Consider the following 14,039-nt stretch of genomic DNA (forward strand, 5'->3'; position numbering starts at 1 on the left):
ATCCTCAGGCGTCATTACTACCATTGACTAATGTCCACAAAGCCATACTTCAATTCAGTATAAGCAAGCAAGATTCTGTTAGAAAACATGGTTGTAGCGCCCTGAATTCTTCTCTGATTTCTATGAAATATGGATTAAATTAAAGCTAATATTTCCAATTTTTTGATAAAAATATATTTTCTACCCGTATATAAATCAATTAACAATTTGGTTTATGTTAGTTCTGTCAAAATGCAACAGAGGACTAAGCATATTTCTCTTTTGTAGGATCTACTACATCAGAGAAGAACTGTGTGTATGTGTGTACTTTAGTTCTTCAGTATTACATTTGATTCCTTATTTCATTTTATTATTTCATGTAATTTCATTTGTTTAATTCAATCCACATTAGTTCAGCGTCATTTACTGAATTGGAAGGACGCCTACTATACTATTTTGGTTAGGTTCAGTTTAGTTTAGTACGTTTGTTGTTTCCGGTCAGGCGCTGAGCGGGCAGCTGAACCCGCTCGGCTGTGACGTGTAGGACCTTCCTCTCAGACACAGCAGCAGTAATGGCGGACTACGATGATAGGGCCTATGGCAGCTTCGGCGGCGGCAGAGGGTGAGTCCCCGTTCTGAAGCCCTAACGTACTGTCGGACTGGACCGGTTTTTTCTGAAACCCGGCTCCGGACCCCAACCACACACGCTGCCTGGACCGGCTCTGATAACTATCGGCTCCGAGCTCTTTGAGCCTCTGCGCTCTGTGAGCAGGCCGCGCTGGGGTGTGGGGAGGCCGGTGAGGGCGGCCGGGAAACACCGGGGATCCTGGAGCTAACCGCTTCAAAAAATGCAGTGATGTGGCGCATCTGTCACCGACCAGAACAGCATGGTTCTGATCGGTGTTCGTAACAGTGATCGGGTTCCGGTGCCGGGCGGCACCAGAGGCGCGGCAGGTGGAGGCTGAGGTGGAGCCGGCTTGTTGCTGCTGCAGGCTGCCCGCATGGCTGCATCATGTGTCCGCAGAGGCTTCCACAGGTCCCACAGTGAGCCCGAGGATCGATCGCTGCGATCAGATACCGACACCGGACGGTTCTTGTGGTCCTGGTCGAGGAGGCTGCTGGTTTCTGACTGTTTCAATGGTTTTATCTGGAAACCAGTTGGTTTTCTTCAGCATGTCTGCATCTTTCATTGAACGGCTTGATGCGTCTATAGGTTCCCATTCACTCAGATTATTCATTCAAATACCCGATTCAGTTACATTTAGAATCCTGAAGTCGACATTTTAATTAAAAATAAACAATAAATTATGCTTTTAAAAATAAATAGGTGAATTTCCCAGCCCCCCAAATCCTTTGATTTATTTGTATAGTTTGTGCTTAAATTTTTTATTCCACTTTGCTGGAATTAAAAATAGAAGTAGAGAAGTGCATCACTATTTAAATATGAGACATTTACATAAAAATACCAGAAAATATTGTCATTCACCTACAAAACATGAATAATTAACGTATAAATCCTTAAATCTGCCAGTTATGGAAAACTCAGCTGTAAATGTTGTAACCTGGACAGTTGATCACTTGATCAATACTAGATTTATCTGTGGTGATTGCTTAGAGGGATTTGTGATGCAAGAAGAGTTTTCAGGAGTGAAGTAATCTCAGGACATCGGATCATATTTTAAATCCTGCAGCTCTTTGATTAGACGTGGATGCTGTGGGATCTCCAGTAGCAGTCAGTTTTGCTGTAAACCTGAATATGCCTCTGACTGAAGACTACTGATTTGGTTTTGCCACTCCTCTTTAAATCTTTTCCTGGCCGTACGGTTAGAAATGGGCAGAGAGATGCTGGAGTAGGGGATACGATGAATGAAGGAGACAGTTTGAACTTCCTCCTTCTGTCTGCTTCCATAAAGTCTCCTTTTCATCTCCTCTGGGATTTTGGCTCATAGTTTGGGTATTGTTTCAGCTTTTGAGATGCCAGTCTGCTTCTCTGTTGTACAAATACCTTGTTGCCATGGCTACACATCATAACAGCTGCCTGAAAGTAAAGAAGTTGGAGCAAAAGCATTCTGGAGGGAACCTTTGGGTCGGCCATATTTGTCCTTAAACTGGTTTCATGCAGAAACCAGTGGAAATGCCTCCAGTGCTCTAAGCTCTACTGGTGACTAGAAACTCAGAGTTTTGTGTCAGAACTTTGTAATTAATAAATGTTATTTACTTTATAACCAAAGGACCAAACGTGTTCCACCATCAGTTTGTTTATAGTCCACAAGTGAAATGGAACCGAAACTGTTGGTGTTGGTATGAGAACCGGACCGCAGATCAAGAACAGATGGTTCATTTGAATATTTATTCATGTTTTTCCTCAGACAGTATTTATTTATCTGTGAAATGTTTCAGTACATTTAATTATTATTTCTATAAAACAATCTGCTGGGCTTCGGTCCGATATTTGAAACCGGTGAGAAGTTTGTCTCCATCTTGCTGCTGTTCTGGATTCTGGTGTTTGTTTGGTCAAGTGACACTCATGCAGCAAAGGATTATGGGATGTTTAACTGAAGCAGGAAAGCAAAGTGAGCAGTTCTGGTTGGTTTTCATGGTGACAAAAGGTTTGGGAAATACGAATAAAACATTTAATATCTGTAAATATTCATCGACTGTTTATTACCCCAAATTTCCACGTGAGTGCGTTATTAAAATCTGTGATAAGTCTATTTTTACTTTATTAACTATTAGTGTCTTGGAAAAAAGATGCTCCGTGTTTTATTTGGCAATGAAAAATAAAATTATAGATGTTAATATTCATATTATTTCACAGTTGAAGTGTTTATGCCTCAATTTGAAAAGCACTTTACTAAAATACATTCATAATTTTTAAAAATAATCTTTTATGCCTATAACTTTTAATTCACTTTTATTTGGATTTTTCATTAGTTTTTATTCATCTTTATGTATTTAAATGTTTTTTATTAAATGTGTTTTTATTCCTTTATTTTTATTCATTTTATGTATTTTTGAAATGTATTTATTAAAATAGTTTTTTATCATTTTTGTGTGCGCTGCAGCAGCTTGATGGAGAGTTTATTCCGTCTCTCTGCAGCGAAACGCCTGATGAATGGGAGGAAACATCAAAGTGATTATTATTCTGATGAGATCAAATCTACATTTTGACTCTGTGAATTTTCCTCTGTAAGGATTAAACCAGATTCAGGCAGTTTGGTCCTGAAATGGTTCAGTTTGCAGAATCTCAACTCTGCAGGTTTTCTGTCTGAGCAGAAAACTGTCAGATTGTTCAGGCGCGTCAGGAAAACGTGTTCAGGAAGTTGATCCAGATTTTGTGGTGCGTCCCCTCAGGCCGCGTGGCGGCGGCGGGCCCGGAGGCCCCCGGAAGCAGAAGGAGATGCCCACAGAGCCCCCGTTCACAGCGTACGTGGGAAACCTGCCTTTCAACACGGTGCAGGGCGACATCGACGTCATCTTCAAAGAGCTCAGCATCCGCAGCGTGCGATTGGTCAGAGACAAAGAGACAGACAAGTTCAAAGGTGAGCGGGTGTTATTGTTTTGATCCGGTCGGAGCGATCTGGGAACGTTTAGGGAACATGGACTCTTCACTTGAACAGTTCAGTGATGAAGGAAAGTTTATTTTTCAGCACTAAAACTCAAACATCCATGAAGTTCATCAGGTTTTTGATCAGAATCTCAGGTTTTCATGGTTCAGAGAATCAAACTGAACATCCATCCAGTTTATGGACCAGCAGAATTTTAACTTTAAATTTATTACTTAATAGTCAGAATAATAATTTTGAAATACATAGTATGACAGTTTTTAAGCAAGTAGAATATTTTTAATAAAATAAAAACATTCAAGTAAATATTTTCAAACATAAAAAAGTAATTGAAAATATACTATTTTAATTATGAAAACTAATAAGTAGTTTTCTATCAATAAAATAAATACATAAAACAATAAATTCTGTCCCCACTGCGCTAAGCATTGTTTTTTTATTTTAGCTTTTTTAATGCCTTAGTTTTTAAGACTTTATAGTTGGTGGTCAGGTATTAAACTTCCAATAACACATAATTATCAAGTGATATTTTAAAATGTAAACATTTTTAACTCTAAATCTGGCAGTTATTTACCACAGAGCGTAGCAGGTTTTCTGGGGGAAACTATGTTAAAAATAAATTCCTATAAAATACTTTCCTCAATAAATAGAAATAAATTTCTGAACACATTCATTACATTAACAGTTCATTCTTGGAAACTTTAATTAATAATCTTTAACTGGAATGTGTTTTTAAAACAATTCAACATTATTATTATTATTATTATTATTATTATTATTATTATTATTATTATTAAGCCTAACAGCTCTGAACTCGTGAGACTCCTGACTGAGTTTGTTTTTGTCTCTTCAGGTTTTTGTTATGTTGAGTTTGATGATTTGGAATCCTTAAAAGAAGCGTTGACGTATGACGGGGCGGTAAGTATCTGCTCAAAACACTTTTTACTTTAATCACTCAGTAAAAATACAGACTAACTTCAGGTACAGGGGGATGATCAGGAGTTCAAACAGGTGGTGCCGTCCTACGAGGCTAACCTGACCCTTTGACCTCTGCAGTTGCTAGGCGACAGGTCGCTGAGGGTGGACATCGCAGAGGGACGAAGGCAAGAACGAGGAGGAAGTGGCTTCGGCTTCAGGAAAGATGAAGGTAGAGGTATGAGCTCAAAAACACCAGCAGGTGGCGCCAGGTGTTTACAGTTTAAAGATCCCGGACGAGCCCCCAGGGTGCAGGGTGACCCTGGAGAACCTTTGACCCACAGGAACAACCGGATCAGAACTGAACTGTGGGAAGCAGAAAGGAGAATATTAGACAATAATTAATAATTAGAATTACTAATAATAAATAAAGTTATGAGAGTTGTATTTATTTAGATGAAATGTTTTTAAGTGTGTTTGGTTCTGACACTCCTCTTCCTCCATCCTCCCTCTGTCCTCTCCTCTGACCAATAACAGCTTCTGTTTCTGAGCTTCACTGCTACTGCTTCTAACGCCTCCTCTGATTGGCTGATGGGACACTAACAAGCTCCGCCTCCTCACTAGCTGCTTCTAGAAGGAGATGCCGACTCCTCCTCCTCCTCTCTCTTCTTACATCTCCTTTCTCCTCCTGTCTCTCCCTAACCTCCTCCTCCTCTTCTTCTCTCCTGTCGGTGTTAAACTCCCGTGTCGTCTGCAGGACGAGGAGGTCCTCGAGGAGGCTCCCGAGGAGGAGGCGGAGGACGCGACTCGCGGGATGACTTCTACGACCAGCAAGGAGGAGGTGGGGTCAGATGATGCTGGCCAATCAGACGGCTGCTAGCTGGGCTGCTGCCAATCAGACGGCAGCAGGGTAGTTTGACTTACGAGCAACTTTTTAACTGAAATCAGATCCAAACAGCGTCAGAGTTGCTCTACTTGTCCAGCAGGTGGCAGTGAAGCTCCCGGAAGCCCCTCCCCCCCCATATTGCTTCCCATCATCCCTTTCTGTCATCTCATGTTCACGGCGCCCCTGGTGGCGTTAAGCTGACTGACGGTCCACTCGTCTCCACAGGTTTCAGAGACGACGACTTCGTGGGGGGGCGGAGTCGAGGCGGCAGCAGTCGTCCCGGCGAGCGGCCGCGGGGAGGCGGAGGAGGGGTGGGCCGCTTCAGAGACGGGCCGCCGCGCGGCGGAACGACAGACTTCAGGGAACCGTCTGAAGGTGGCGCCACCTGCTGTTACAGCTCACTGGGCTCTTTACAGAGGAAATGATTATTTGCTCAAATTTAAACTTTTCTGAACAGATGATAGAATTTAAAACAGGAAAGTTTTCACACCTTGACTGTTGGAGTCTGAAATTATCACCTGGGAACAGGAGGGAATCACCATAGCAACCAGCTGTTCAGTGTCTTCTTTCTAACATCAATCAGATCCATATGAGTCTAAAATAGGAACAAAAACTCAAATAATTCCTGAACTTTGACCCCAGATCACATCATATCCCCTACTCTAACATCTAGCTAATCCCAGCTTTTGCATCAAGCTGACGTTAACCTGTCTCTGTGTGTGTGTGTGTGTGTGTGTGTGTGTGTGTGTGCAGAGGAGCGTGCACAGCGGCCCCGCCTCCAGCTGAAACCCCGGACCGTCTCCGAACCGCTCAACCAGGTCGCCAACCCGAACTCCGCCATCTTCGGCGGAGCCAAGCCGCGAGAAGAGGTGATCTCAAAGGAGAAACCATAAGAGACTGACGGCCGGGAGGGAGAGGGAGGGGGAGGGGGGCAGGGGGCGGAGTCAAAGGATGAGTGAACTCTGGGCTAAAAACGTGGAATGATTGAAGCGGCACAGTTAGCATTCCTTCAGACAGACAGCTGGACGGACGGCGAGGAGAAGCTCCTCCTCCTCTTCCTCCTCTTCCTCCTCCTGTTGGAGCAGAATATTTATTCTTAGTGGGAATAAATGGGAACCACTGACACTCTGTTCAGTAACAAACCTGTACACACACAGCGAGCAGCTCACCAATGCATGTCCAATCTGGGTTTCACCTCCGCTTACTGTGATGTCACACCTGCATCCTCCCGTAGCCCCGCCCCCAGCAGGTCAAACCTGCACCACGCCCCGCCCCTTAGACCTCATTGGTCAGGGTATAGACAATTCTCTCTTTGCCCCACCCCTTTTTTATGTTTCCATGGTGACTGATCTTCAACTTTTTTTATCTGCTTTTGTTCCTGAAGGGGCGGGGTTTACGCTACAGGCTCCGCCCCTTCAGGTTGATCCCCTGATTTCACCTGCGCAGGTGGAGAGAAACGTTGCCTTCACTGTCCGCAGGATTTCCTGAAACGCCGACTCACAGGTCACATGGTGACCGCCGAGGGGCGTGGCCTGCCAAGCAGCCCGCTCTCATTGGTTGTGTCAGGTGGTGATGTCATCCACTCAGGAAGAGCTCTTCTCTGATTGGTCCGTTGATCCACACTGAAAACAGGAACGTTCCGGCTTTTCCGTCTTCGTTTAAACGTAACAGGGACGTTTATTCCCTCCGATCAGCCGGGACGGTTTTCCAATCAGTTTCATTTTAGACTAATTTTCTGGAAACTTTCCAGTTTCATTTCTCCCCACAGGGTGGCGCTCATGCTGCTTTCTGGACTGTTAGGTTTTTACAAACAGCTTTAATTACTGGTTCAGGTTCTGAGTCGGTTCTGATTCTAAATTTGCTGCAGTTTTTGTTTTTTTGTTTTGAGCTGCCAACTCTGGACCAGAAGAACCGGCTCCTTCATTTCTATGCTGATTTCTACGACGGCATTTTAAGTAGAAAAACAAGGAGCACTTTTCTGCCAAAATACTCAGAAATTTAAAAAAATAATATCAGAAATTTTCTGGAAAAAACAAGGAAATTTCTGATCTCCAAAAGTCAAAAATTTGCTAGAAAAACAAAGGAATTAATTTCTGAACTCCAAGAGTTCAAAATTTCTTAAAAACAGGAAAAAAAATCAAAAAGTATGAGAATAACTTGAAAATCAAAGATTTTTATTACGTTTTTCTAGAAACCTTTTGAGATTATTCTCAAAGTTCTTGAGTTTTTTGGTAGGAATGTTCTCCTTTTTCTGACTACAAGTTGCCGTTGAAAGTGTCTGAGTAGCAGAGCGGATTTGTGAGGTTCTGGTGTTTAGCTGAACGGATCGTGAATGAAGGAGGAAAGAAAAAGATTCTGAAATGTTCTGTTTAAATTCTCATCTGCTTTTTTCCCCTTCTTTCTTGCTGCGTCTCCTCTCCCCGACTCTGCTTCCACCTGTCTTTGAATGCAGCACTGACTCGTTTAAAGCCGCCGCCACAGACTCCCCCGACCAGACGGTGGCGCTAACACGCCTTGTTGCCAACCCAGAAGAAGAAATTAGAAGTTTTGTTTGTTTCAGTGTGGATCAGACGCAGACCTCCACCGAGATAAATGTTGTAAAGTCCAAACTCTTCCTGTCCAATAAAGCTGGATCTTTGGTTTGTAGCTCCAACTGTAGCGTGTGCTTCTTTTGGTTTGTCGGACCGGGTCACCGGGTCTGGGTGTCGGTGTGGATCTGGACCGGGTCAGGGTTCGCTTCCTGTCGGACAGAGCGGTTTTTCTCTAGTGGGACGGTTAAAGGACGACGTTTTACTTAATCTGCAACCTTTTTGTTTGTTTCTTGACCCAATCTGTTTATTGCAATAAAACTGTGTCATCATCATCCAACACCGACCCGGGTGAGTTTGATTTCATGGCGGAGGAGGGCGGGTTGCTGCCGGATCCGTTTGGACGAGCAGCAGAACCGGCGGGGTTTTCTACCAGTGAACTGGGCAGGAACTGCTTCCATTTACTTTAGTTACTTTTTGAAAAGAGTATTTTTACTTTTACCTGAGTAATTGTATTATGAAGTATTTCCACTCTTGGTAAAATTTCTGGATTTTCTCCCCACTGAATGAGAAACTGAAAAACCAGACAGACAAACCTGCAGTTTTTAAGTTTTTTATTGAAAGAAACTGATTTGGAAAAACTGAAATATTTTTATTACTTGAATTATTGTAATTTTCGTCCTTAAAGTAACAACATTTCCATGTGGCTTCATAGTTTGGTCCGTCTGATGATGTAATCTTTAAATATTACATGACTGGTAATTTGATCATTTGGTATTTTATACTAAATACTTTTTACTCGTCATTTCTTGCTACTTTTTTCTTTTACTTGAGTAAAAACAGTTTCTGGGTTCTCTGCTCCTAAAATGTCGACCGCTGTAACCTTTGAAGGTCTTCAAGGTCAAACCAGAATCAGTCATTTTTATTTTTTAGTAATATAAGTGAAACATTTAAATCAGCGGTGGGCAAACGTCCAGATAGCTGAGCTACTTTTTGATCATTTCAAAGGCATTTAGCAGATTTAACTTCTCCTAAATAAATTTCCTGGAATAAAGATATAATTTAGAAAATAAAATTTTAGTTGAGTAAAGTTTGATATCTGTGCTGGAAGTTTTATCGAGTGTAGTCAGGCATTCACATATATGCTTTTATTTTGAAGACGTTTAACCAGCAATTCCATTTCCTCTCATCTTTTTCAAAACTTTATTGAGAAAAATATAATCAATTCAAAACAGTCATTTGTTTAGAGTTAGCCAAAACAACTCTAAAACTGCTGAGGGCGATGTAACGGGGTGAGTATCAACATTGTTTGATGTAGCGCATTAGCAGCACTGACCTTTATGATCGGTGTTTTAAGGTTAGCAGCTAGCATATTAGTTAGCAGTTCTCACCGCTAATTCTAATAAAAGGAAAACCTTAGTTCCAGTCTTGGTTGCTGCTGAAATCCTCCACTTCCTGTAAATTCTCTGTCGTTCCTGGAAGTCTTTCCTAAGTGTCTCAAGAACAAGATGGCTTCTCCAGGACCTTCGGTCTTTACGCTACTGGGCAAAAGTTTTAGAACACCTCAGATTTTTCAAGGTTTTTCCATGAAATGATGCAATTTAATGTCTCATTGCTCTGAAACAAAAGTAATTGGAGTTAGAAAAGAAATTAAAATCAATTTCTAGACCAGGACTGGTTTTAGACGTTTGACTCATCGAAGGAGCCGCCTTTGGCAGAGATAAAAGCTAAACACATTCATGGTTTCGTCTTCAGAAGGTTGTTCCAGAAGTTGCCATGCTTTTGGTTTCGCTCTCCTGTCCAGTTTACCGTCTTATCCTTTCTCCTTCCACCGAGGTAAATGTTGTAAAGTCTAAACTCATTTCAAGGTTTTTATATAAAAATCTTGAAATGAGTTTTAAGACAAGTTTTGGGTCAATACTTGGTTTAGTATCAACCCTGACCAGATGGCACTGCAGAAGGCCGTGGTAGCCATTTTGGTTCAGGACGCCTCCCACAAGGAAACGACTCCAGTCTCCGGTCTCTGTGTCCGCAGGCGACATCGATACTTTGAGGAGAGATTATCAGTTGCACTAATGGATGCTGGCCGGTTTGATGACAGTTGGACAGATCCGGCGTCACGCTGAGCGTCTTTCTGTCCGACTCTCAGTCTTTTCTCATCCAAAACATTTTGATGTGGACAATGTTTTTTCTTACGGTTTGACACCAGGCAGCGGAGTGAAAAACAGTGAATGTTGGAGCTGAACTGTTCCAGAACAGATTCAAATTTTTAACTCATTTTTTGTTCCCTGAAAATATTCAGTTTGGTGTTCGGCAGTTAGCTTCGTACCGATTCAAGTTATTCATTGGACTGGAATGATTTGAACTGAAATACAGAACAGGAAATAAATGGAGAGTTGTTGTTATTATTATTATTATTATTATTATTATTATTATTATTATTATTATTATTATTATTATTATTAATATTATTATTATTGAATAATAATAAACCTTCCTTAGGGTTCTGACCCAACACAGAGTCCGTCAGCAGCCGGTTCTGTTCCCAGTTCAAACCCTCAGAGGTTGAACTTTGACCCGATGGATGCCATGCCTGATTTCATCTCTGATGTTTGTCTGCTTTAATGACATGATCAGATCCGTTCCACCCAGCTGGACTTCCTCATACCGGCGCCGCGGTTCGCCTTCTGGGTCGGATTATTTACGCTCAGAATAAAGATGAAAACCTGCAGCTCCAGTTTGGATGACGCACAAACTCCTGCATGGCTCAGTCTGCTCCCCTGAACAACCCGCCAAGGCTCCAGGTAACCTTTGACCTTTGACTGGGCTGCCGACATTCATTGAGTTTTGACCTTTTTGCGACGTTATTCTTGAAGGTTTGGTGACGATCCACATGGGTTCGGATCCAGGACGGATCAGTAAATTCAGTTTTACTTTCGGATCCGATTCTAATGGAGAAAATAAGTATTTAACACAAGTTACCCTTTTTATAAACCAGTTACATCTACTGGTTTATAACTAAACCAGTAACTTAATGGTCCAAAGTTGATGAGAGATTTATTGTTTTTGTTCTGGTTAAATCTAAATTCATTTCCCTTTGGGTCACAGAGCGACCCGATCATCGCTGCACCAGATCTGACGTCCGTGTTGCTGATTGTGATGAGTTTCTCTGGAAACGTCAGGAAACCTGAGAGTTAAAGCTAAACCCAAACCGTAACAACAGGCATCAGGCGATAATGTGAGTCCTCAAGTGAAAAACCATGTTTGACAGCTGAGCAAAAACAAAAAACAAGGAAGAAAATCTTTTTATTGTCACAACAGAATGAAGACGTTGAGGTGATGGAGGGAAACAAGCCTTTTAGTTCCAGATGTTCTGCATTCCGGGCGTACCGAACCAAACCCCGCGCCGCCGCCTTTCAAGCTGCACGGAAACGATCTCTGGGATGAACTTCGTTAACCCGGCACCGAGCGGACGGGCCAAACGGATCCCGACCCGCTCTGCTCACTGCGGCGTTCCACAGGGATCCGTTTTCAGCCCTCTGACTTCTGACCATATTCCTGTTGTTGTTTTGCTGGTGATATCCAGGTGTTTTTCACACTTCTTCCAAATGAAGTTTAAAAACTCTGGATTCAATTATTGAAGAAAGATGAGAAAAACCATCGGTAGAGATGAAGCAGGTCCTCGACTCTCCTGGTGATTTTAGTTCAATCTTTGGTTAAAAACCTTCAAATGACCTTCAGCTCTCAACCATACTGTGTTTTCCAGAAACAGAAATCTACCTCCAGGTTCTAGTCTGTTCTGGTCTGGATGACTGTCGCTCCGAGCGCCTCACCAGAACCTCACCAGAACCTCACCAGAACCTCACCAGAACCTCACCAGAACCTCCCTGAAGGTTCCCGTCGCTCCAACATTGAAGGTTTATTGTCTGCAGGTTTTATTGCTGTTGTTTGTTAAAAATATCTCAAAATTACAGCATAATGACAAACATACACATGGACTCTGTTTTCATTCAAACCGGTCAGTTTCACACCAGTCGGGTTTCAACTCATCACCTGAAAAATGCTTTTTAAGAAGTTTTGTTACTTTTTCCTTTTACTTGAGTATTTTTGTTATAAAGTATTTCTTCTCTTACTTGAGAAAAATTTCTGTATTTTCTTCCCACTGAATGAAAAACAAAATAAAGTGAAAATCCTGCAGACGGATTCATCTGTTTGGAAAAATTTTATTTTTTTAATTATTGTCATTTTGTTCTCTAAAATACCAAAATTTCAACAGAATTTTATATTTTAGGAATTTATAAATACTAAATGATTGATCATTTGATCAGTTACTCAGTACTTTATACTTTTTACCAGATACTTCTTTACTTTACTTCATTTTTGGATACTTTTTCCTCTGGTTTTCACTCAGTCATCACTTCCTGTTTAAATCCTTATTTCCTTTCTGAATTGAGTCTCGCTGCCGCAGCGTGAACATCCCCTGAAACATTTCTCAAACGTTGGACTTTAACTGAACTTTTAAAAACAGGAGATTTATTTTCCTGAGTTTTAAACTTTAACGTTTTTAACTGTAAGTGTATCGACGTCCAGCAGGTTTTGAAACGACGAGGCCGTCATTGAAAGCTAGAAATATATATTTCATCTCCAGGTGATTCCAAAATAAAAGCCTTTTAAGCAGATTGTGAAAGTTCAGCATCTATAAAACATCATCTATTGATGAGAGTCAACAGTTTAGATTTTTCTTTAATCGTGTTTCTGTTTCTCCTGGTTTGGTAATAAAATTAAAATAATTACTGGTTTTAATCCAGGATTGAGTCTGCAGACAATTCCACAAATTATTTCATTTATAAAATAATCTGCAGTGAAACTAGAACTTTTTCATCAAATTTAAAGAATTATTCACTTCAAACAATTTTCTATGTTGCTGAAAAGTTGGACGTTAATTTTGTCGTATTTCCATTGTAATAAAGACTTTTGCACTAGAAGTCAAACTTAAATATTTGGTCAAATGTGTTTTTACAGTTTATTTGTACCTGTAAACATCGTTTCATTTCCTGTGAAGTTCATGTTTTTGGGCCGTTGGAAGGTGAAGTTTAGTTTGTTGGCCAGTAAATCTGAATGTGATCAACAAACCTCTGAGGAATACGGAGAACGTTGCACCGCGTTCTGAGAACCCGAGGCGTTCCACCGAGAACCCCGAGGCGTTCCACCGAGAACCCGAGGCGTTCCCCCGAGCCAAACCAAGCAGCTGATTTGGTTCTGCAGAATGAGGATGTGAAGTGTTTCTGGGTGGAGTCTCTCGCCCTCTGATGGAGGTATAAACGCTCAGCCGTGGCGTCGGATCAGCACTTCCTCAACGCTGCAACATCCAAAGGTTTGAAGATGCAAAACATTACTTGGCTTTTTAAAAACATTTTGCATTTAAGAGATTTTTAAATTACATTCATTGGTACTTAGTTTAGTTTGTTTAGTTCTGTTTAATTTTCCTTTATTTGATCACAATGCAAAAACAAAATCTGATCAGGTTTTTCTGCTCTTGCAGCGCAACTTAATTCAGACAAAATTACTTTACAGTAACGTCTCAGCAAAATAGGAGCTTTTACAGAGTAAATAATATTTGATATTAATGAACACAACCTGCTCCCATTGGAAGATAAGTTTATTTATAACATGACAAAAATGTTTTGTTATAAATGAATTTATCTGCCGACAGAACCAGAATGTTTTCATCAACGATCAAGAATTATTGACTGAAAACGTTTCCTTCTTCCTGATCAGTTATTTTGTCTTAATGAAAGTAAAGTCAGATATTTGCAGGAGAAATTTGATCAGATTTTGTTTTTGTGTCAGAAACATGAAGGAGTTTTTGTGACTGTTGTCTTTGGTAAATAATGACATTTTTAAAGTTGCATTAAAAGGATCATTATTTACCAAATGACAGTTATTTACACACAGTTCTGATTATTTTCCTTCATTTTCTTTGTGATTAACTGATAAATGATAAATGGACTGAACTTTTCCAGTCATTTTGATTCATCATTTGGATTTTAGCTGCTGTTTGTTGGCAGATTTTCCTTTAAATGTTTAAGATTAAAAGAAGAAATTGTTGCCCTGAAGCTGTAACAAAGTTTTAATATAATATTTTTCAAAACCTTTTCTGAATAA

The 14,039-nt window shown here is 40.9% G+C and overlaps 1 protein-coding gene and 1 long non-coding RNA gene across 5 annotated transcripts; both read left to right on the top strand.

Annotated features, from left to right (window-relative positions):
* The first annotated feature begins 467 nt into the window (after nucleotides 1-467).
* On the top strand, nucleotides 468-8,214 carry eif4h (eukaryotic translation initiation factor 4h). 4 transcript variants are annotated; one of them, XM_044119850.1, is made up of 8 exons: nucleotides 468-601; nucleotides 3,334-3,521; nucleotides 4,399-4,463; nucleotides 4,602-4,698; nucleotides 5,218-5,301; nucleotides 5,572-5,721; nucleotides 6,100-6,215; nucleotides 7,799-8,214. In XM_044119850.1, exons 1-8 carry the CDS (start codon nucleotides 552-554, stop codon nucleotides 7,802-7,804), a joined length of 756 nt encoding a protein of 251 aa, XP_043975785.1. In that variant the 5' UTR covers nucleotides 468-551; the 3' UTR covers nucleotides 7,805-8,214. The 4 variants fall into 4 exon arrangements, with proteins under 4 accessions (XP_043975785.1, XP_043975786.1, XP_043975788.1 ...); XM_044119851.1 differs by having other exon boundaries at nucleotides 4,602-4,692; XM_044119853.1 differs by lacking the exon at nucleotides 5,218-5,301.
* Nucleotides 8,215-9,085: 871 nt separating this feature from the next.
* Nucleotides 9,086-12,077, top strand: LOC122832771. The gene is made up of 4 exons (XR_006370870.1): nucleotides 9,086-9,166; nucleotides 10,512-10,678; nucleotides 10,983-11,112; nucleotides 11,196-12,077. It is a non-coding gene; the product is annotated as an uncharacterized LOC122832771 (long non-coding RNA).
* Nucleotides 12,078-14,039: the final 1,962 nt, after the last annotated feature.

Source organism: Gambusia affinis, linkage group LG06 (assembly GCF_019740435.1).
Source record: "Gambusia affinis linkage group LG06, SWU_Gaff_1.0, whole genome shotgun sequence".
In the NCBI taxonomy this organism is placed as follows: domain Eukaryota; kingdom Metazoa; phylum Chordata; class Actinopteri; order Cyprinodontiformes; family Poeciliidae; genus Gambusia; species Gambusia affinis.